At 39.0% G+C, this 24,904-nt stretch overlaps 1 protein-coding gene across 1 annotated transcript; it reads left to right on the top strand.

The window, feature by feature from the left end:
* The first annotated feature begins 52 nt into the window (after positions 1-52).
* On the top strand, positions 53-24,430 carry lratb.1 (lecithin retinol acyltransferase b, tandem duplicate 1). The gene is made up of 20 exons (XM_033983857.2): positions 53-412; positions 1,376-1,476; positions 1,738-1,807; positions 2,552-2,682; positions 2,973-3,061; positions 4,777-4,876; positions 5,174-5,217; positions 5,291-5,368; positions 6,256-6,452; positions 10,104-10,168; positions 10,958-11,064; positions 11,558-11,660; positions 12,596-12,695; positions 13,727-13,766; positions 13,842-13,893; positions 14,004-14,112; positions 15,396-15,479; positions 16,016-16,133; positions 17,839-17,929; positions 19,661-24,430. The coding sequence occupies exons 1-20, from the start codon at positions 157-159 to the stop codon at positions 19,742-19,744; spliced, it is 2,019 nt and encodes a 672-aa protein (XP_033839748.1). The 5' UTR covers positions 53-156; the 3' UTR covers positions 19,745-24,430.
* The last annotated feature ends 474 nt before the right edge of the window (positions 24,431-24,904 follow it).

The raw sequence follows: 24,904 nt of genomic DNA on the forward strand, positions 1-24,904 counted from the left end.
AAAAAAAAAAAAAACCCAAAACATTAAAATACGTAAGTTGCTGATTCCACCCGGACTATTTTTTTGGATGCACCCGCGCTCCTTGAACTTTCCCATACTTATGCCGCCGTCCTGCTGTTTTTATTTCTAATTTTACTTTAATTTAACCTCATAAACATGCCGATTCTCCCGTCCTCGCTTCTTTTGGGCCGAACCGCGTCGTGTAGGCGCTTGTCACAGATCCAGAATTCACAAATGTTTGCTAAAATGCGGGCCTTTTCACACTTTGGTTCTTCTCTTGCTAACATAACGCCAAGGAAACAATGTACTAGTAATAATAAAGTTTCTACACGGTTTTATTCGAAAAGTTCCGAAAAGAAAACGGTGCGGATCGGATGCGCTTCGGGGTTTTGGGGAGACACGGCCACATCAGGTACTGCAGACGAGTAGTCAGCTCACCATTCGTCATTGCATACCGTCATACTACTACTGCTACTACTGCTAGTAATTAGTACTACTACTGCTACTAACTACTACTACCTACTACTATTATTTTCACTAACTACTACTATTAACTATTACTACTTCTCCTACTGGTAACTACTACTGCTGTTACTACTCCTCCTCCTAACTAATACGACTACGAATACTACTACTACTGCTGCTACTAACTACTACTACTACATCTTCCATTAACTACTACTACTGCTACTACTACTAATACCACTACTAACTAATACTACTACTGCTACTGACTACTACCTACTACTACTACTACTACTACTTCCATTAACTACTAGTATAACTGCTACTACTAGTGTGTGTGTGCTCCTCGCCTTAAGGAGATTCTTGCAAGAGTCATTTAAAACCATGTTGTGTTTTTATCCTCAATTTTCTGGAAGTTTATGTAATCCCAGGTTCAGTTCTGATTGTAGAGGTCACATTTTATTACAATAACCAGGATTGTGGAAGCATTATGCAGTGTACACTAATTACCATGTTTAAGGGTAGTTGTTTCCATAATGCTATTGATTGTAATTAAATGTCATGTAAAGTTTTTTGCTGGTTGGTCTGCCACTTGCCTGTTTCTATAGAGATATTTAAACTAGCATATATTCAGCCAGGCGTATTTATTGCTAAAAATACCTGATCTGTAACCTGTCTCCGGTAGCATCTCCTTTGAGATAGATACCTACTATGTCTAGCATATATTCACATCTCCATCAAGACAAGCATGCGGCAGGCCACCAGAAATGTTACTTAGTGCACCTTTCGGGTTATGTGTAAGATTTTAAATATAGTTAAGTGACTGATAAAAAACTGAAACATGACTAAAACAGTATTTGTACATGATGTGCTGTATTTTTAATATGATAACTTAATGCCTTTTTTCCAGTACCTCAGCTGGTCTATGGGGGGCAATTGGACTTTTTGGTTTTTGACTACCTCAGTGAGATCACCATGTCACTGCTGACCGCCGCCAAGACCAAAGCTCCGGTCAGAGAAATTTATTTATTTTTTAATCTTAATGCTGTCCACCCCTCACCTACACACATAAATATATATATATAAATATATATATATATATATATATATACATACACACACACACACACACCCCCACACACCCCCCCCCCCCACACACACACACACATATATATATATATATATATATATATATATATATATATATATATATATATATATATATATATATATACACACATACATACATAATACTGTTTTATGTGTTTGTAGAACATGGGATACACTCCAGACTTTGTCCATGTCGCTCTGGCTCCATTCATCAACGACATCCACCAAAAAAGTGAGCTGCAATGCCCCCTGTTGAGCCGCAATGCAATGTTGAGCGTTTCTGTGGGGAGTTTTCATTTTGGGCACCATTTTATTGTAACTACACCTTAATTAACCTTATCAAAGACTTAATTCAAAATAAAGAAATAATTTATTAAGAAATATTTAGGCTTAGTCACTACTTAATTTACTCTAGCCCTAACTCCTAACCATAGACTGTATATTATATTATATTATTTATATAGTCTATGCTCCTAGCCCATTAATTAAGTAATGTCTAAGCCTGAATCTTTCTTAACAAACTTTAAATACATTTGTTCATTAAGACCCCATGCTTTGTCAAGACTAATAAGATGTAGTGCCTGGGTGTTATATGAGTGCTGTGGATTTTTCTGTTACAACAAAACACAAACACATTCCCAGTGCAGTGTAAAAAATGTGTCTGAATATTGTTATAATGCAAAAAAAAACTTTAGATAGTTATATTATTATTATTTTTGACAATATTAATAATAAGTAACTGATAATTTCAGAACATGTATGTGGAGGTCTAAACTACAGGGTTAACAGGTTGTATACAGAATAAGACCCCATGACCTGAAAAGTTTTACATTTAAAGTAAATAAATGCATAAATTAAAATAAAGTAAATTTAAAGTAAGTAAATAAATCAGCCTTTGCTAATTGCAACTTTTTAAATTGTAATTTTTGATTTGTCCATAGCCATATAATAACTGTAACTGTGTTTTTGTTTCTAGGGATCCGTATTGTCAGTAACGCTGGAGGAGTCAATCCACTCGCATGCGCTCAGGCCATACAGGAAGTGATAAAGAAGGCGGGGCTTGAAATGAAGGTCGCCGTGGTGACAGGAGACGACCTCATGCCCCACGTACAGCCCGCTATTTTGATTTTAGTAGTTATAAAAATAGATTAGTATTATCAAAACTTAACCTGGGCTAAATCAGGACTAAACCTGAATAACAGCAAGGTCAAAACCGGGTATAGACCACGAAGTAATAAACCAGTACTGAAATAAACTAATTAACAGGGCTAAACCAAGATTAAACTTGGACTAAACAATGTCTTAACCTGATCTTACCAAGGACTAAATTAGGTCTAGATAAACCAGGACTGAACCAGGGCTAAAAGGGACTGAAAATCTTATTTTTCATCTTTTAGAGGGACAGTCTGACTGAAGTCAAAATGGCTGACAGCAGTGGTCAGCGCTCCCTCCCCCCAACTCTCCACAGCATGAACGCCTACCTCGGGTGAGACCGGACTGCACTTCCTCACATCTATCCACCCATCTATCCCTTTTCTCCCACTTATCCGGTGCCAGGTTGCAGGGGCAGTAGTCTAAGCATGGACTCCCAGACTCCCAGACTTCCCGCACCCCAGACACTTCCTCCAGCTCCTCCAGTGGGACCCCAGGGCGTTCCCTGGGCAGCCAAAAAAAAAAAAATTATTTAAATTAAGTATTACGTATTTTAGTCCTTACTCAGCTCAACAAATTTTGCATAATATAGGTTCTTTTAAGTTAGATATTTTACTTGGCACTGCTCCTCAAATCTGTGTCTGTTCAATAGTAGGTCAAATAACCATCAGATGGCAGTGGAGCATAGTTGTTTGTTTGCCATAAATGTCATAATGAGCAAAACTTCTAGTTAGTTCTTAAAGAAGACTGTTTTTACCTACCCCCGCCCACAGCTCTGTATTTACTTGTGACTGCAAACATGTCGGGTAAAAAATGTCACATAGCCAAAAAATCCACTGTTTATTAGAAAGAATTGCCACTATGGGCAAGAGGCTTGCAGTTTTGGATAGTCAGTGGAATGTTGTTTTCAGTGTTGGGCATCTTACTTCAAAAATGTAATTAGTTATAGTTACAAGTTACTTCTCCCAAAAAGTAGCTGAGTTAGTAACTTCTTACTTTTTGGGAGAAGTACCGGTAACTAGTTACTAGGCAAAGTAACTATGCCGTTACTTATTATGTTAAAACAATAAAAACACAACAGATGTGAACCTTTAACATTTATTTCACTTTAACAGATTGCCACTATATTGTATTTGTTTACAAGTAAATTATAGAATGTATAAAAAATAAAAAATATATACAAAATGTTATTTGAAGTGCAAATAAATCAACATGTCACGCAATTTCAGACAACTGTACTTCAAATATTTTCAAAATCATTGCAATGTATTGCAAAACTAAGGCATTCAAATATAAACCATGTAAAATAAGACAAAACCTTTAAGCTTTTCTGACCACACACTGTAATTCTCTGCCCAGTATTCAAATATTAATCACTCTCATTTCAACATAAACTGAACTTTATCCAACTCTTTAACATTCATTAAAAGATTCACACAATCCCTCTAACGCGTATCTATTCCTTTATTTATCTATCTATCCATCCAATCAGCTGTCGATGCACGTGTGGACAGGACATCATTTCCCATCATGCATTAAGCGTTTGTAGTCCATGCAGGCGGCCGCTGGCGGTGGAGAGCTGCTGCGCTCGCCTTGCTCAAAAACTTCCCGTTACCGGCGCACAGGTTATGTCAGCGCAAGTCGGTGGCATCTTGAACACAAAACTAACCGGCATGCACCGTGCACCGATCGACGGCGATAGTATCTGCGCCCGCCTCATCTCAAACAAGCCTTTTATCTCACCCCGAGCCGCGTTGCAGCTCCTCGGCTGAGAGACTCTGATGAAGAGAAGAGTGAACTGAATTAAAAGTAACGCGCCACATTTTATAGTCAGTAACGGTAACGGCGTTAGGACACTGGGAAATGTAATTAGTTAGATTACTCCGTTAGTGAAAAAGTAACGCAGTTAGTAACGCCGTTATAATGTAACTCCGTTATTCCCAACACTGGTTGTTTTTGTTATAACACCATTTTAGATGGGTATTTTTTTTACAATGAACAAAATGTAAAATAATGATCCATATTAAAGTTGACTTGCTGTTGTTTCAGAGCGGGTCCAATCCGGCGCTGTCTGGACTTGGGAGCAGACATTGTGGTGACCGGTCGCTGTGTGGACAGTGCAGTGGCTCTGGGACCTTTAATACATTCTGTATGTACCGTAACTGCACTGCACCCTACTAAAGGTCGTATATTAGGCATTATTTATTGTTTTTGAATAGGGCTATGCAGCTAATAGAATTTTCATTGAGATTCAGTTATTTCTGTTCGTGAATGATCAGCTTGGGCCTTTTTAATGGAGAGGTCTACAGCCAATCCTCTGTCAGTAGAAGCATGTGACTGTTCATAAAGTCAATACTGAAAATCTAAAAACAAAATTGTGATTTATCAGTTGATTTTGAATGCCACATTGATCGGATTTTAAGCTGTTTTACAACTGTTTTCACAGTTTGGATGGGACACAGAACAGTATGACCTCCTCGCTGCTGGAAGGTGCAATTCAACACGATCGTTTTATTTAACTCTTTTAAATTTATGTAAATGTAATTTCTTGTGTATTTGTTAGTTTGGCGGGTCACCTGATTGAGTGCGGAGCTCAGAGCACCGGAGGGATCTTCACCGACTGGCACAAAGTCAAGGACTGGTGAGAACTAAACCAAGACTAAACCAGAATTTGTCCAGATCTTTTTAAAAAATAGGACTGAAACAAAGACAGAACCAGGACTGAACCAAGACTGAACTTAAACTTAAACAGTAGTAAACCAAGATAAAACAGGGACTAAACCGGGATTTAACCAGGACTTAATGGGACTAAAGCAGGGCATTACAAAACCTGTGCTGAATCAGGACTAAAATACAATAAACTAGGAATATACTAGGACTAAACCAGGGCTGTAACAAGTCTAATCAAGGACCTAATCAGGACTGAAACATCACTGAAGCAGAACTAAACCAGGACTAAACTAGGACTACAATAGATGAAATGCTAAATATAGTCCAAAAAGTTTAACTCATGAGTAAAGGTGTAGTGGCAAACATGAACCACCAGGGGAGGCTGTGCCACAAAAAATAGAGTGACTGTATCAGATGTTTAAAAGGTAAAATCCACAAATAATGTCTATGAATGACAGGGTCCATTAATCCTACCACACCACAACATCTGCAGATTAAGATGCGAAATCATTCAAAACTCAGCGCTACTTTCTGTAACTTTTTGTTTTGCAACTTTTTTTCATAAACTGCCACTTGACTGATAAAACTATGATAAATACACACTTTAAAGCCCCAGTATGTAACTTTTTTGCCCAAAAATAAACTAAAATTAAAGCATGGAGAGTCTCCTCCTGCTTGGAAATGTTGTTCCTTTAGTTAGAATCTTCTACAGTATGGCATAAAACATATCTCTCTCCATGGAGAATGTCCCGAAGTATGCTTTTAATGTTCTATTTCCATGGAATCATGCAGTTCACTTTCCACCCCCAGAGAGTTACACACTTATCATTTTAACGCATCTGATGAATTCCTTTCCAGGGATAACATGGGGTTCCCGGTGGTGGAGTGCAGTGTGGATGGGTCTATGGTCCTATCCAAACCTAAGGGGACGGGGGGCCTGGTCTCCTTTGGGACTGTGGCCGAACAACTGGTCTACGAAATCCAAGACCCAAGAAGGTACCTGCTTCCGGATGTCATCTGTGACTTCAGCGGAGTCAGGATACGGGAGGTACCAGGTAAGAACCAAACCATGACTAACTAGGATTAAAGCAGGACAGAACCAGGACTGAGCCAGAGCTAAAGCAGGGCTACAACAGGACTACAGCAGGACTATACTAGGTCTAAAGCAGAATTGAAATAGTCCTTAACATGGACTATACCAGGACTAAAGCTGGACTGAAACAAGACCAAACCAAGAGTGAAACAGGAGAAATGCAGGACTAACACAGGACTAAGGACTAAAACTGAAATAGCACTGAACTAAACCAGTACTAAAACTGGACTAAACTAAACCAATACTAAATCAAGACTAAACTACAGCAAAAACATGGCTAAACCAGGACTAAACCAGGACTAAACCAGGACTAAACCAGGACTAAACCAGGACTTAACCAGGACTAAACCAGGACTGAATCAAGACTGAACCAGAACTAAATCAGGACAGAACCAGGACTCCTGGTTACCTTTATTACCCTCTATCCTTTGCTTATACTCTATGTAGCCCTGGTTTTGTCCTGATTTTGACCTGGTTCGCACAATGTCCTTGCAGAAACTGTGTCAGTGGGCTGCGATCCACTGTTTAAATGTTTGAAATAAATTTACGTTCCAGAAGCATATTGAACTCTTGAGTTTGTAGATAAAATAGTGTTTATCAGTTCAGGAGGATGTCTGACTAAAGAGGAGTTCAGGACCAGGGCAAAACAGAGAGGACATGTTTTATGTTGTTTATGATCGAAATGAGGGTCAGAGAAAGTTCAGATCACAGACAAATCCTGGTTTAGTCTTGTTTAAAGACAACATATTGTGCTTTTTTCTGGTATTAAGTAGTGTGATATCCTGTAGGAAGTCTTTTAAACTCTATATAACTTCACTAGAATCATGTGGATAATTTCAAGCCTGGAACTGCCTGTCTCTACTAAACAAAAGGTAAAAGGTAGCTGTTAATTTGAAAACCGCTTCATGACATCACAAGGTGGAACAGAGCATTTTGAGCTTTGGGTATGTTTTTGATGAGGTAACAGCATTATAACATGGCTTAAAGCTCAATTTTGCTTAATACTGGACCTTTAAACTATAACCCTGCGTAGATCTTGATTTACATTTTGTAAAATGCAAAATTGATCTAAAACAGCTTAATAATAGAAACAGATCCATTAATTTCCTGAGTTGTAGAACTCATAGTGGCGTTTCACCGTAAAATGCAGCAGATTTTTATTTACATTCTTTTGTAGTTGAAAAATGCCTACATGTATAACTAAGAGTTTGATTCAAAAAACAATAATGGTAATAATGAGCACAAGTAAGTACAGAGCAGTGGGCGGAGATACAGGGTTCATGATAACAGACATTTTCTGAGCACTCAAGTGTAGAACAAAACAGGATTACTCAAACATCAAAATACAACTTTGAGTAACATAATGATGAGGAAACACTGGTTGGTTGGAACCATAAATGTTGAAAGCTTAAAAGTTGATTTACACGATATGTCCCCTGATCCTGAACCAGGACCAAACCCGGTCTAAATTGGGATTCAGCCAGGACTCAGCCAGGACTCAGCCAGGACTCAGCCAGGACTCAGCCAGGACTCAGCCAGGACTCAGCCAGGACTCAGCCAGGACTCAGCCAGGACTCAGCCAGGACTCAGCCAGGACTCAGCCAGGACTCAGCCAGGACTCAGCCAGGACTCAGCCAGGACTCAGCCAGGCCAATATCTTGTGTGTTTTTGCTATGTGATTTGTAAATATACAATGTTATGTATAATAATTGTATTGATTATTGCTATGGTGATATTGTAGTATCAAAAACCGTATATATTGCATATCATATCATATTGATTAAGATCCATTTTAAGGTGGATTCACAGTTTGACATTTACAACACAAAAATTAGGACAAAACTGAGCCTAAACTTGAAACCTGTTTAGTCCTGGTCTAGTCCAGGTTTCAAGTCTACATCAGGACTTAACTGGACTCAAAATAAATAAGTGAAAGTACCCAATTTTATTCTTGTAACTAATAATAATAATAATAATAATACTTATTATTATTATTTATATTATTAATTTTATTATTATTATGTTGTTGTTGTTGTTGCATAATTGTGAACTGCTCCCGTGAGATTTTACCTCTGGTTTTTAGCTCTTTTAGCTCTTCCACCCGTGAGATTTTACCTCTGGTTTCTGCCATTGCACTTGTTAATTATTCAGTTGAACTTTTACTCCAAATTTCACCCTGATTTTTTTTGGTCAAAGTTTACAAAATCCATCCACAATTTATCAACAAAAAAATATTTATCCACAACCCGACTGTCTGCCAAGGTTCACAGCAGAGTTCAAGGAAAGGACGATCCAAGTGAAAATACGCAACTCCCCATTTAAAGTGTGTCTGAAACAGCGTCTGAATTAAATTAAAGATGTTCTGTGTAACATCTCTGGTGGAGGATCTTCCAACTGCTTTTCTCCACAAAGATGCTTTGCCTAGAATGTTCCAATGTTTCAGTATGCTGTTAATCTGATTCATGAGAATGTGGCCAAGTTCCAGGTCAGATCTGTGGAGAGGTGACTCCACACACAGTAAGAATGCATGTTTTTACTACTGTATGTTTTTTTGTAAGTATTTTTGAGCAATAAAAACACTTTGGAACATTCCAGGCAAAGCAAAAAATCTTCATGGAGACAAGCAGACGGTGGAGCCTCCACCAGAAAAGTTACACAGTGCACCTTTAATCCAACCAAACTGGGCCACACAATATTATTCACTTTAAAACACGGATCAAATCAGTACTAAAGCATACTAAACCAGGACTGAACCAGGTCCAAACCAGGCACCCCAGAATAAAAAAATGCTTAACAAATTGTGCTTTAGACCTGGCTTGGTACTTGATTACCTTTGTTTTATAACTTGTTTAATACTTTGTTAGTCGTGCTCATTCTAATTTTAGTTCTAGGGCCAGTCCAGGACTGAACCAGGGCTGAACCAGGGCTAAACCAGGGCTGAACCAGGGCTGAACCAGGGCTAAACCAGGGCTAAACCAGGGCTGAACCAGTGCCAATCCAGGGCTAAACCAGGGCCGAACCAGGGCTAAACCAGGGCCGAACCAGGGCTGAACCAGGGCTGAACCAGGGCTAAACCAGGGCTGAACCAGGGCTAAACCAGGGCTAAACCAGGGATGAACCAGGGCTAAACCAGGGCTGAACCAGGGCTAAACCAGGGCTGAACCAGGGCTGAACCAGGGCTGAACCAGGGCTGAACCAGGGCTGAACCAGGGCTGAACCAGGGCTGAACCAGGGCTGAACCAGGGCTGAACCAGGGCTGAACCAGGGCTGAACCAGGGCTGAACCAGGGCTAAACCAGGGCTAAACCAGGGCTAAACCAGGGCTAAACCAGGGCTAAACCAGGGCTAAACCAGGGCTAAACCAGGGCTAAACCAGGACTAAAGGATGTATTTATTCTTTGCTCTGTTTTAATCTGGTTGTTATCCTGATTTAATTCTTTGTCAGTTCTGGTTTAGTTCTGAATTTTCTGTTAGGTTGGAGGTTTGATTTGAATTTTTTAGAGAATTGTATAAAAACCTATCACAAAGCCTGGGTTAATGGAGAAGATTGTGTTTGGGAGGGCATTCTGCTTAAAATCCCAATATAAAAATATTGTATTTGTTTCCTGTTGCAGGTGTAGAAGGAGGAGCTGTTAGAGTCACTGGGGCCAAAGGACTAGCTCCCTCTCCGTATTATAAGGTCAGTCCACAGTCTTGTTTTGACTAATTTAAATTAAAGGCCACGTACCCAATATTTTTCACATGTATTTAAACAAACATTGTCTTGCCCCAAGACAGATATATTGTATAAGCAGCTCTACAGGTCAAAATATGTCCTCTGTGTACTCTCTGCATCATATTATAAAGTATTTGACTGTCCATGTAACAGGAAGCGTGCCATTAGCATGCTAGTTGTTGTAAGGCTCATCTTGATGGCAAAACTCTGCTGTGGTCTTTTGAAAAGTGCGTAAAAACTCATCGTAGGACTGTATAATGGTAAGTTAGGAATAACTTTGGACTACTGCAAAATGTTTAAAATTGACTAGGTTTTTTTTCTCGTTTTAATGACAGTAAAATCTGGTACTGAGCTTTTAATTTAGCATGTAGGTTGCAATATTTTTGTTTCAAGCCAAATTATCTGTTCATTGAATATTTTTTATTTATTTTTTTTTACATAAAGGCGCCCTACTTAACTTTTTTTGTGGAGGGTTCGCCACCTGCTTGTCTGCATGGGAAACATTGCCTCAAATGTTATCTTATCTATCTTGCATTTACTCAACTCCATCTGTTTTTTATTGCTAAAATGCCTTGAAAAACATGCATTAGCTCTGCAAGTGCGCTCACCTCTCCAGGGATTTGACCTGTGACTTGGCCTGGTGGCATCCCCAGCTTATCTTGATGGAGATTTGTTGAATGCCATATTGTGGAACACAGTATTAGTTTGAGTTGATATTGAGTTATTGTTCTCGTGTTATTGTCCTCTCCTCAGGTATGTGCGACATACATGGATGGGTTCAGAGCCACCGCCGTTTGTCCAGTAGGTGGCCCCAGAGCACCGGAGAAGGCCAGACGAACTGCAGAGAGCATCATTAAAAGGCAGGACACAATTTTAATGTTTAATTGTTTATTTAGTTTGAAACCAGGTTTATTGAAAAATAAGTAAAACATTGTCGGAAACAAAGAATATCACCATGTAGACAAGCAAGTGGCAAACCCTCCTCCAGAAAAAAAGTTACAAAGCTACCATCCGTAATTGGATTGGTCGAACAAGCCCTGTTGTATTCTCACATATCACCAGTAGATGCTATTTACCTTACTGCTGTCTGACGGTGTGCCAGCTTGGCCAGACAGAAGACCAGAAAGCACTGGTGAGCCTGAACAAAGGCCAAGCGACGTGAAGGGGGAAGGGCCAGGTGAGGGAAGGAGGAGCTTTCACATCTGCCATCTAGTGGTGAAAATCAAAATTTAAAAAATCTAAATCAAACAAACTTGCAAATGGTAGCTTTAAGTTATACTTTTGTCATAAGCTGCTAATATCTCACCAAGTCTATTTCTTTCATATGTTTTAATATTTTTCTGTTTTTGACAGGACAAAGCGTATTTTCAAACAGTTGGGTCTGGAGGACTACAGTGCCGTGAACATCCAGGTGCTCGGAGCAGAAGACACCTATGGACTCAACGCCAAATTTAAGGTTAAAACACAAACAAAACATAGTTGAAGATGCGTGATGCAGCTTTTCTAGAGGGTACACTACCATCATGTCTCTATGGAGATGTTATTGCTTTACCTAGAATATTGCACAATGTAGCATTACACTCTGTCATCATAGAGAGAAGCAGGTGATATTTGTTGACCTGGACCTGGTTTATGGTTAATATCTCTGGAATTACTGGACCTGTCCACATGAAATGGAAACTGACACAAAGTTTAAATTTGTAAATCTTTAAATATGTTTTTTCTTTTTTTCTTTTATGGCCTAAAAAGTAGTTAAACATTTTATTTACTTAAACAGGCTTGATTGTAGACCATTGTCAATTAAGCCACAAGAACAAGTTGGTGAACCTAACCCCCCAGAGGCATAATTGTGTTCAACATTTGTGACTTTTCTGGATGGATTTTTCTTTTTAAATGTTGCATCTTTGCCCATAGGGTAGTATTCTAGGCCACTGCTCTCTCCATGTTCACAATTTTGATTCTAATAATGTCAAAAACTCAATCTTTTGCTGGTGGTGGATCTTGCAGGTAGGAATACATTGCTGTTGTGGCTGAAAACTGTTATTTTTCAATACCAATATTAAACTTTTAAAATCTATAGTTCAGACCAAATTTATGTTAAGTTAAAGTGAAGTTTACAAATTAACTTTTCTCTTTCATAAAAATAATAATAAAATGTATTTTCTGGGATATAAATTCATATTTCACTTCATTTAGTCTGTTCAAAAGACAAATCTGATGCACTGAAGACAAACTGGGAATGATACATGGACACAGAGACTGGAGCAGTGCAAAAAAATATCTGTGCCAAATATCGGCTACATTTTCTATATCTGACTGCTACAGATATCTGGGGAAATCCTCTGATATTACCAATATTGCCAATAACCGATATACCATACCTACTTGCAGGCGTCCAGAGAGGTGGTGTTATGGATGGCCGTTCAGCACAAACAGAAGAAAGCTCTGGAGCTGTTTGCAAGAGAAGTGGCTCCAGCAGGAACCGGCATGGGTAAAACCAGGACTAAACCAGGACTAAACCAGGACTGAACCAGGACTGAACCAGGACGGAACCACAACTGTACCTGAACTGGAACAGAGCTAAACCAGTATTAAACTATAACCAAACCATGACTGGACTAAGCCAGAATTGAACCAGGACTCAACCAGAACAAGACCACCACATAGAAGGACTAAGACTGGGACTAAGATCAGAGCCGGACCAGGACAAAATCTGACCTAAACCAGGACTGGACCAGGACTAGATAAGGGCTAGAACCAAATCTTAACCTATTCAACCACTACTATCTTTTTTGTATGTTTCAGCTCATGGGACTGAAGACTGAATCATTACTAAACCAGGAGTTAAGCAGGACTAAACCATGGTTAAACCAGGGCTGGACCTGGGCTAAACCAGGACTGGATCTGGGCTAAACCAGGTCTGGATCTGGGCTAAACCAGGTCTGGACCTGGTCTAAATCAGGACTAAACCAAAACTAAACTAGGACTAAACCAGGGCTAAGACTGGAATTGAACCAGGACTAAACCAGGTCCAAACCAGGACTAAACCAGGACTAAACCAGGGCTAAGACTGGGATTGAACCAGTACTAAACCAGGACTGACCCAAGACTGATCAAGGACCCAGGACTGAACCAGGCCTAAACCAGGCCTAAAACAGGTCCAAACCCGGTCCAAAACCAGGGCTGAACCAGGACTAAACCAGGCCAAAGCTAGGATTAAACCAGGCCTAAACCAGGTCCAAACTGGGACTAAAACTGGGAATAAAACTGGGACTAAAACTGGGAACAAAACCAGGACTGAACCAGGACTGAACCAAGACTGGACCAGGGCTAAGACCAGGGCTAAGACTAGGACTAAGACTAGGACTCAACCAGGATGGGACCACGACCGTCCCACATCAGACTAAGATCAGAACCCGACCAGGACAAACTCTGACTTAAACCAGGACTGGACAAGCACTAGACCGGGACTAGACCTGAGTCTAGACTATTCAACCACTATTATATTTTTGTATGTTTCAGCTCCTGGTCTGACTGGAATTGTTGGTGGTCGTCCTCGAGTGTGAGTTTTTTTAATTAGTTTTATGCAGAACTTGTCTATATTTTATTGTAATATTTATTTTTCTGACATTTACAGGTCTCCAGTGCTACGGCCATTTTTCTTTTTACATCCCAAATCTGAGCTGAAGGTATGGATCTCAAAAACTTTTGAATTTGTAATTTGCAAAAAATGGTTAAATCCTTTATTTTTTTCATGTGAACAAGAAATTTTATTTACTGTGACCTTGCCTCTGTTCAGGTGGACATTCACATGAACTCTGATTTGGTGGAGTCTTTGTCAGAGTCAGGGCCAGAGTCACATGACCAGGAAGTGCCATTAGTGTCCTCAGAAGAAGAACAGGATGCAGGTTTGGTCTTAAGCTTGTTTAACACCAATGGATGGACTAAACCAGAACTGTATCAAGACTTTAGTGGAACTAAACCAGGGACTAGGTAGATAAATTGTTGACTAAACCAGTTCTAAAATGGGACTAAACCAGGTATTACCCAGAATTAAACTGTGACAAAATAAGGACTAAACCAGGATTGAACCAGAGGGACAAATAGCTTCTAAATCAGGACTGAACCAGAACTAAACCAATACTAAACTGGGACTGAACCAGAACTGAACCAGGACTAAACCAGGACTAAAACAGGTCTTAACCAGGTCTTAACCAGGACAAAACAAAATCTAAATCTCTATTTTGATCTGGTCACTTGTCTTCCTTTTTTCATTTATATGTATTTACATCCATTGACTAAAATATCCATTTATATAATCAGTTGTACTTTTTGCCAGAAATAATATTACACAGACAAAAGTTATGATGAAATAGATTAGTGGCAAAAACAGACTGACTCATTTTAGTTCATGAAGTCATTTAAATAACTCTTCTCCTTGTATATATGATTTTGTTTGTTTTAGTATCCTATCCCATTAAAAAGTAACAGTGTGTAGTGGCACTGAATGAATGAATAGGATTAGGCGGTCTTTGTGTGAGACCCATATAGACCTGCTTAAGTCCGGACTGAACCAGGATTCAGGAATGGTCCAGACAAAGGTCCCTGAGTTTAAGTCCAAGACCGGGGTCCTGAGAAAGTCCAGTGTAACTATAGGTCAAGGAAAAGCAGAGCATACCTCACAAATGTAGGCACATATACAGGAGTGGACAAGGACTAAAAAAGGACTATATCATCATGTCAGGGTCGAAACATGGGATTAGATAAAACTAATTCAGGACTAAAACAGGGCTAAACCGTGACTAAACTAGAGAAAAACAAGAACAAGATTAGACTATACCAGGACAATACCAGAACTAAACCAAGACTAAACAGGTACTATACCAGGACTAAACAGGGTCTATACCAGGAATAAACTAAGGTGTTAACCAGTAATGAGCGATTAAACCAGGAATACAGTAAAATGCAGACTAAACCCAGGGGTAAACCAGGGCTAAACCAAGACTAAATCAGTGACTGAACCTGGACTGAACCTGGACTGAACCTGGACTGAACCTGGACTGAACCTGGACTGAACCTGGACAGAACCTGGACAGAATCTGGACTGAACCTGGACTGAAACTGTACTGAACCAGGACTGAATCAGGGGCTAAAGAAATTTTGTGTAAAATGAAGTTTTTGGCCCTTTCAGATTTGCCAAAAGGACCACACAGTTACCGTGTCGAGGAGCTAGCTTTCACCCGCAGCGGAGACAAAGGAGATTCTGCAAATATCGGTAAGAAACAAATAATACACAAAATGAAATTGTTGCTATTGCTCGTAATCAAAGTAGATATTTTGTCCTCCTTTTAATTTAGCTATGTAAATACATTATGGTTTCTAATTTATCAATGCAAGTTTTAAAATCAGTTAATTGTTTATTATTGAATTAAAGCTGCATTATGTAACTTTTCTGTTAAAGAGTTTGTCACCTGCTTGTCTCCATGGAGATGTTATTGTGCTGGAATGTTCCACAGTATGGCATTAAATTTATCTATGTTCATTGAGACAAAAAGCTAGCGCCTGATGTTTTTTCATTGTAATAAATGCAGTAGAGATGTGTTTAATGCCATACTGTGGAATATTTCAGGCAAAGCAGTAACATTTCTATGAAGACAAGAAAGTGGCGCCATAGCAGACAGAAAGGTTACACAGAGCACTTTTAATATGGATTATTGTATTGTGCAGTAACTACTATTCAAAAACAACATTTGGTAAAAATGGCCCTTCCAAATTGTCAAAGGTGTTGTTTACCGGTATTTTATTTTCTAGGAGTAATTGCTCGACATCCTCTGTTCTTCCCGTATCTGAAGAAACACCTGACCTCTGCTGTTGTGGAGGAGTACTTCCGCCACATCTTCGAACCAGGACAAGAGAATCCTGTGACACGGTAAATCAGATAGTTATGTTCCTGGCGTAGTGCTGGTTCAGTCTAGTTTAATCCTGGTTTAATCCTGGTTTAATTCTGGATTAGTCCTGGATTAGTTCTGCTTTAGTCTTGCTTTAGTCTGGGTTCAGCCTTGCTTTAGTCCTGGTTCAGCACTGGTTTAGACCTGGTTTACTCTAGATATATTTAAATTGGGTAAATGCCTTTTTTAAAGCCTAATGTACCATTTTCAGTTTGATTTTTTATTTTATTTTAAATCAAGCACCTTAAAAGTTTTTATTTTTTGCTTTGGCCAAACACAAAATAATTCAACGTCAAAATTAACATAATATAATTAGGGTCAGCTTTTATTTAGTTTTTCATTTATTTTATTTTATTTAATTTTTTTGAGTATACCTAATTTTAATTTGTCCTTGTCCTGTAACAGTTGAATCCTTGTTAGACCTGGTTTAGTCTAGATTTGTCCCTGATTTAGTCCTGGTTTAAACCTGGTTTCAGAGTTTTGTGTAGTGAAAACTTATTGCTGGGTTTCAGATGACATCACAACATTCTATAGATCTACATGTCATATTTAATACAGATCGGGGCAGCAAAAAAAGAATATTGTTAAGATGCAGCTTTTTTGGTACTATAAGTAGTTAAGGGGTCACATTTGTGAATTTACCTTTTGGATATTTCATGGCAAGAACAATGTTATCAATAGATAAAACTGTCTCTTGTCCATCTGGGAGAATGACATTGTCGCATTCTTGAATCTGAAAACCACCAATGTCTCTAAGCAAATTAATTAGCTCTAACACAACATCTAAAAATTTTTTTTTTTTTTTTTTTGACGGCTTTAAATAATTCTACAAAAATAATCATGATTCAACCAAAACACATTTTTTTGCACAATTTAAGTGGGAAAACCTTTGCTTCTAGGTGGGTTTTTGTTTTTTTGTTTTTTTTTGTGGTTTACGTTGGACTGCGGTGTCCCACGGTTTTAACGAGGCCTAGAGGGGGGGCTAACGAGCAGGAAGTTAACGAGGCAGGTTTAACGAGGGGGTGGGGCTTAGACACGTCTTAATGGCAATCTTTACGATGCCACATGTTTTGTAGGTGAACCAATAACGTGTACACGCAAGACCCAAGGAATGTGCCACTTTTGAGCAGGAATTGGGTTTGGTCCAGGTCTGGTCCAGGTTTGGACCAAGTTTGGACTGGGGATAAACCAGGACTGAGCCACAACTGAACCAGGGCAGGACTTGGACAAGACTTGGACAAGACTCAAATTAAATCTTTAAAGGTCTCTATTGATAAAATTGATAGTAACTTTACTTGGAAAATAAGAAATACCCTCTTAAGTTCCATTACTTCTAAACTAAATACAAATCGATTAATTAAATTGGTTCTGGATTAAGATCTAGATGAGGATTTTACTGACACTGGTTTACCTCTGGTTTGGTCCTGCCTTAGCCTGGCTCAGTCCTGGTTTAGTCTTCTTTTGGTTCTAGTCTAGTCTTTAGTCCTGGTTCAGTTCTTGTTTACATTCTGGATTAAGTCTTGGTTAAGTCCGGGTCTAGTCCTGGTATAGTTCTGGTTCATTACTGCTGACTCTTTACTCTTGATTCAGTCCTGGTTCAGTCCAGATTCAGTCTTTGTTCAGTCCTGGTTCAGTTCTACTTTAGCCGAGGTCTAAATGCTTGTATTCTTGTATCTTGCCTTACAGCTACACTCTTCCTGGCATCTCTGGTCTGAATTTCGTGTTGAACAGGTGTTTGGGAGGTGGGGGCGTGGCCTCTCTGCGCAGCGACCCACAGGTAAAACTCCTTACACAGTCCTAGTTAAGTCCTGATTCTGTCCAGATTCTGTCCATTCAGTTCCAGTTTAGTCCTGGTGTAACTGCAGTAAACTTACTACTTTGTCCTCTCTGACCTCTTCTTTTCCTCTTCATTAAAAACCGTGTAAACCTCGAACAAATGCCTGCAGCCCCCTCTCCCACACACACACACACACACACCCACACACACACACACACACACACACACCCCCACACACACACACACACACACACACACACACACCCACACACACACCGACACACACACACACAGACCCCCCCTCCCTCCTTTCCCTCCAAGACAAAATGTGTCAATGGAGCAAATGTAAAAACAGCATATGACAACCATGTGACTCTTTGTGGAAGAACAGAAACATTTTACTTAATTTAAATTAAATCTGATGAAATTATATGCATGTATGCATTGTAAAATTTGTGTAAAGCAGTACACAAATGGCACAAAACTCACCTCATAAGAAAATAATTGACCTTTTGAGCACCACTACCATCTAAACAAGGTTTTAAAATTAATATTCCAGGACTAAACTAGGGCTAAACAAGGGCTAAAATAGGACTAAAACATTCAATATAAGTTCTGTCCAACTCAAATCTTATACTTTTACTAAATATTCAGCAAACACTAAAAAGTTCTGGTTTAGTCTTTTTTATACAGAGGGATATTAGTCTGGGCTCTGTCACATTTCAAGCTGGGCTCAAACATGGCCATCCAATCAGTGATGCCTGTGAAACAAAGAAGCTCATTGGTCACCTGTCATTTACAAACAAATCCAAATTCCTCTCACCTCAGCTTAATATAGTTTACTGCTTCACTCACTGATTCTTCAGAAACCCACAATGTTTTTCAGTTTCTTGTGATATTTTTGTCATGTATTTTTTCCACGTAAGCAGCCATATTTGTTTTGATACGGGCAACCCTGCATGTCCCTGATTGGCTTATCCACCTGTCAATCATGCCAATCTAAATTTGGAGATGCAAAACAGTGATACATGTACTACAATTTGAGAAACAATAGAATAAATGAAATACGGAAAAATATATAGTGTAGACTATGTGGACCACTCTAGGAAATTCAGTAACTTCATTAGACAAGCACCCCAGCCAGAAAACTTACATAGTGTACCTTTAATGGGTCTGTAGAACCCCTGTTACATAAGTTAAACCACGGAATGAATGAGTCCTGGCCCACCCTCAGAACATTTAGATTATCCATGCCTTTTCAAACTCTTCCAAATGAAGTGGTCTTATGATGTTTGTGACTGTGTGAAAGTCCCAAGTTTTTGAGCCTTTTATCGTCTTTAAATCATTTATCATGTAGCAGTTTGAACCATTTTAGTCACTGATTTAATGTTTCTTAGCTTTATAGTGTTGTATAATGTATGGAAAACAAAGATGTCATTCAGCTCTGATTTCTTAACACTTGCACAAGGATTTTTGAGTTAAAGACCCAGTTCAGTCCCAGTTCAGTTCCATTTCAGTCCTTTTGTCTTCTCTTGTTCAGTCTTGGTTTAATCCTGGTTCAGTCCTTGTTTAGCTTTGCTTTAGTCCCTTGTTTAGTCTTGTTTTAGTCTCTGGATCAGTCCTGCTTTTGTCCCTTGTTCAGTCCTGGTTTAATCCTGGATTAGTCCTGGTTCAGGTCTCGTTTAGTCCTGGTTTATTCCTGTTTTCACACCTGTTCTCTCTTATTTTCAGGGGAAGGCTTTGGGTCAGATGCTGTTGGACCTGAAGCTTCGTGGTTTACCTGATCTCAAGTCTCTGGTTGACGAAGATGATTAAAACTCTACTCGGCTACTATTTTACACATCGCCCTGGTAACAATTAAAGCGGACATATTATGCAAAATCTTCTTTTCATAAGCTTTTAACCATGTTCTAATGGTTTCCCAATTTTTTGCACACTCAAAGTTGTATTTTGACTTTGTATTGTCCTGAATTTGAGACTTGAGTGCTCGGAAAATGCCTTTCGCTTATCCCCCCTTTCCCCATGTCACATGGTCATTTTTGAAAACATAAACATTGTAAATGAAAATCTGCTGCTTGCTGCAGTGAAGTGCCACTATGAAGAGGTTCTGAGATTGACATGAAGTCAGTTGTCCTGCTTGTCTTAAACAAGTGAAAAACAAAACTAGTTCATTTGAAACAGTTTGCAGTGGTCCAAAGTTATTCCTCACTTACCTTATGCATTTCAAGCTCCCTAATTATTCACCACAATGAATTTATAAGTGTTTTTCACATCCCTCAGAGACCAGAGCAGAGTTTTTCCATGACCTAAACGGCAACTAACATACTAACCGTGTATTTCATGATTCTCTGAAAATAAAATGCTTTATAATTAGACAGAACACATCAGACTTATTTTGACTTCAGGAGCTGCAGATAACATGCTACTTATTGTTAGCATTACAGTAACAGTCAAACTCCCCTGAATGTTGTGAAAATCGCGCATAAACTTTAAATTGGGAATAACGTTGGATCACTGCAAGCTGTTAAACTAGTTTTCTTTTTCACATGTTTAAGACCTTCAAAATCAGGTACAGCACCTTTAAAGATGGAGTACCTGATTTGCAAACCACTAAAGAAGGTATCTAAGTAGTTATAGGTATAAATCTTGTCCCTGGCTCTCAGAAACTCTTTAATATTGACATGAGTTAATTATAAGGCTCGTTTACAGCTTAAAGTGGGACTAAACACCTAAACTCTGCCCAAAACCACATTTCAAACAGAGCTGGTAAAATGGGCTCTATCTGGAGGACTAAAGAAGTGAGTGAGAGAGGAGGAGGTATAAGGAACAGTGTGATTGGTCTAACAGGTATTCGCATTTCAAACCCCGCTCCCGAAGCCAGGTGTTTGTAATCAGAAACACCTGGCTGTAATCAGGGCAGAGCCAGGACACACCCATTTTTATACATTTTTAAACACAAAGCTGCAGCTATACTTAAATTGCACTAAAATTGTGAAAAAGGACTGAGAACAGTAGACAATGCTATTAAAACATCATGTATACAATTTAGTAGCAAAAAAAGTTGATTTCGGTTTAGTTCCACTTGAAGAATAGCTTTAAAGTTAACATCTGCAAGTTTATTAGATTTTTTTTTTTTTTTACTAGTAGATAGCAGATGTGAAACCTGTCCCCCCCCCTCCTACCTGGCCCCTCCCCTCACCTGGACTTTGTTCAGGCTTACTTGGGACATTTCTCAGTCCCTATACTTGTACAGACTTGTGTGCGTCACAGGTCCTGTTCCAATTCAAAGTCCTCTTCTTGGCGAGTCGACTATAAATTCCCGGATGAGAATTTCCCCCGCCCATTTTACCAGGGATGCTTTGGAGCAGACTTACGTGTGCTCGGCCCAGTATATTTCCCACAATGCACTTTACATAGCGCACCACCGGCAGCCGATCACTGCGATCCCTGCTGCTTCCCCTGTGCGCACAAAGAGTACGGAGTCTGCAGACTGGGAATTGAGAAACAGCCCTGGTCTTCTTCTGTCAGGCCAGAGCTGGCACAATATCAGACTGCAGTAATGTTTATAGCATCTAGTGGTGTTATGTGAGAATAAAACAGGGGCGAGTCAGCCAGCCTAATAACAGCTCATAGCTTTAGCTTTATAAATTCTACAATGACATTAATGCAATCTATACTCAAACTGCACACAAAATGGTTTAAGTGCTCTTTTATATAATAATGCATTTTAAGTACTGTATATCTTCTGTTGTATAATCATGAGGTTATAGCCAATGTACAGATAATTATGACTTGACTTTATTTCAAATGTTCAATGTTCCACAGTGAATCCCACGCTAACCTATCTTCTAAATCTATTCTAATATTGGACTAAATACTTTAGAAAATCAAGAATTGTAGCCTATTCATGCTATTATTGTGTCCTTCAGCGGGACACCTCAGCCAAATATTTGCCAGTGAAAATGTGCCAGATTCCCTCCCATCCTCCTGTGTCAGATGCCTTAAGTATATTGTCTATTATGAAATCTATTAAAAAGGCTACAATAAGGGAGATCAACGTAACATATCAAACATACCTGTAGTGTAATTTTTAAAGGTGCACTACGTAACATTTCTGGTGGAGGGTGCGCCACTTGCTTGTCTCCTTACTTGGGAGTGGAATGTTCTGTAGCATTTGCATTTGTTCAATTACAGGTAGATATTGCTCAGAAATACATTGTAAAACACACATTCTGATGGAAGACACCTCTCCACAGATCTGACCTGTAACTTGGCTTGGTGGCATAACCTTTCCAGAGACAGATATTCTTTATACCATACTGTGGAGCATTCTAGGCAAAGCAACAGTATCTCCATGGAGACAAAATAGGTGGAGAAGATGCATAGAGCACTTTAATATAAGTGCATAAAGTGGTCCACTTCACTGTCCAGTCACTTTTTGCGACACTTGACCAGAGGATCATTTGTTCCTTTGGAGAAAGTCTGGTCTGGTTTTTATTAGGACTGAGAGGGCAAAGGTCAAGAGAAACAGGAAGTATTTGGGTTTCAGGTGTCGAGAGAAAGGTATTAAGTCCTGATTTAATTCTGGTCCTGGTTTAAGCCTAGTTTAGTCCTGGTTTAACGCAATTACAAAACAAAAAACACTATACAGTGGCCTTGCTCACATGCACACCAAAATCTGTTTCTTGAAGATTATTTAAATGACATGTTAACTACAAACTCTGATATGAGTAATCACAGGGACCAGGATCACAAAGAAACCAGATGATTTAGGTTTTTAATTGTGATTTAAATAATCTTATAACTCAAAAAAGTGTGTGCATGTAACGGCAGCCACTGATTCACTGGTTCACAATAAGTAGTCTGTAAAGTACAATAAATAGTATTGAAAAAGAAATTGTAGCATAAATAAATACATAGAAATAAATAAATATAAACCCACTCAACTGGTGCTATCCAAAACTTTCAGAATACATGCCTTGTTTTTCAAACAACTGATTTAGTTTTGTTTTTTTCCCACAACTGAATTATTCTCATTGTTGTGATTGAAATGATTGTAAAGAAAATATGTTAAATAAATGTAATTTTTTTTCCAACCACTAATTATCTGCATATTTTTATGGAATGAAAAGTTATACACCACAACTAAACTGCAAATCACAAAACAAAACCATCAGCTGTACTTACAGTAAATTAGTTGAATCCAGAATACGGGTTTTTTTTTCTTAGTTCTCATGTGTATAATGTGAAGCAAAGTGTTTTAGTAGTAGTTGTTGGTGTTGTACTAGGCCTAGTAGTAGTTGTAGTGGTAGTAGTACTAGAAGTAGTAACAGTAGTAGTACTATTGGAAGATGTAGTAGTAATAATTGTAGTAGACGTCTGTTTATGGCTGAGTGACTGTGTCTGGTGTGAAAATGCTCATCGACAGCTGTTAGCACGCCATCACTAACGCTACCCCAGACGCTAACGAGGCTAACGACGCCTGTTCTTCCTGTCAAAACAGCCACCTCTACTGAAGGTCAAAGGTCACGGGCACCAATCTGACCCCAGTGCCGCAAGATTGAGTACGAGCCAGCATCCCTGAATGCATTATGTAGTACTTTACTTAAACTTACTTACTGATTTTTTTTATTTAATAATAGAGGTGCTCAATATATCATGAAGTAAAAGAATTGTAATTTGAATTAGTTTATCAGTTCATATTTCAGTTTTCACTTAAATGTTAATGCTCCTGAAGTTATTTACAATGTGTACTCTTAAGACAATCATATAAGAATAGAGATACAAATAGAGTTAAGTCCTGCCTTAGACCTGGTTGAGTTCTGCTTAAGTCCAGCCTATGGTTCTTATTTTAACCATACCAAGTCAAAGGGGTAAAACAAAGATAAACCAGGTGAACCAAGGTCTAAACCAGGACTAAATCAGGACCATTCTGAACTAAGTCAGGTCTAAACTACAACTTAAGCAGGACTATTTGAATGAACTTGGACAATACTAGGCGTAAACTGGGTCTAAACCAGGAATAAACCAGGATTAAATGAGAATAAGTCAGATTTTAAGACTAAACCAAGTCTAAACTGGAAAAGGCAGGACAAAACCTAAACTAAATTAAGACTATAGGACTAAACCAGATCTCACTTTAACCCATTAGTAATCCTGGTTTCCGTGGTGATGGCTCATTTGCATATTCCATTCATGTTTTGGTTCATTTGTCACTTTGTTCCCACAATCCTTGGTGTCTGAAGCCATTTATCAAATCGACAAGGCTTTGTTTCAGTTTACAGCATTTTTATTTTTTTTTACATTTTTAACCCTTAAACAATACTGTTTTTTATTTTACAAAATCCCTCACCAAATGTATTGAGTGCATTATTTTGGTCACACTGTGTTCTGTTCATTTATTTAGCCTAAAATGTTTTCTTGAGTGGCTAGCTCAAGTATTGTTTTTTTGTTTTTCTTCAGTTTTCTGCAACTATAACTTTATTAAACTTTATTTCCAGTCTGATGTTGTCTTATTGAACTGTTATGAATGTTTTTAGTCGGAAAAATCAAGAAGTATTCCTCTTATATTTTTATTTCTATATTAGTCAAATACACTGGTGTAGTAGAACTGCCCTTATTAGAGTATTTAGCTGTCTGCGTCCCTCTGCCCCTGTCTGCTCCGTCTGCTCCTCTAGCTCTGCTCCTGTCTGCTCCTGTCTGCTCCCCTAGCTCTGCTCCTGTCTGCTCCTGCCTGCTCCTGCCTGCTCCTGTCTGCTCCTGTCTGCTCCTCTAGCTCGGCTCCTGTCTGCTCCATCTGCTCCTGTCTGCCCCTGTCGCCCCTGTCAGCTCTGTCTGCTCCTGCCTGCTCCTGTCTGCTCCTGCCTGCTCCTGCCTGCTCCTGCCTGCTCCTGCCTGCTCCTGACTGCTCCTGACTGCTCCTCTAGCTCTGGTCTTGTCTGCTCATGTTTGCTCTTCTGACTCTGCTACTGTTTG

Source organism: Periophthalmus magnuspinnatus, chromosome 18, assembly GCF_009829125.3.
Source record: "Periophthalmus magnuspinnatus isolate fPerMag1 chromosome 18, fPerMag1.2.pri, whole genome shotgun sequence".
In the NCBI taxonomy this organism is placed as follows: domain Eukaryota; kingdom Metazoa; phylum Chordata; class Actinopteri; order Gobiiformes; family Gobiidae; genus Periophthalmus; species Periophthalmus magnuspinnatus.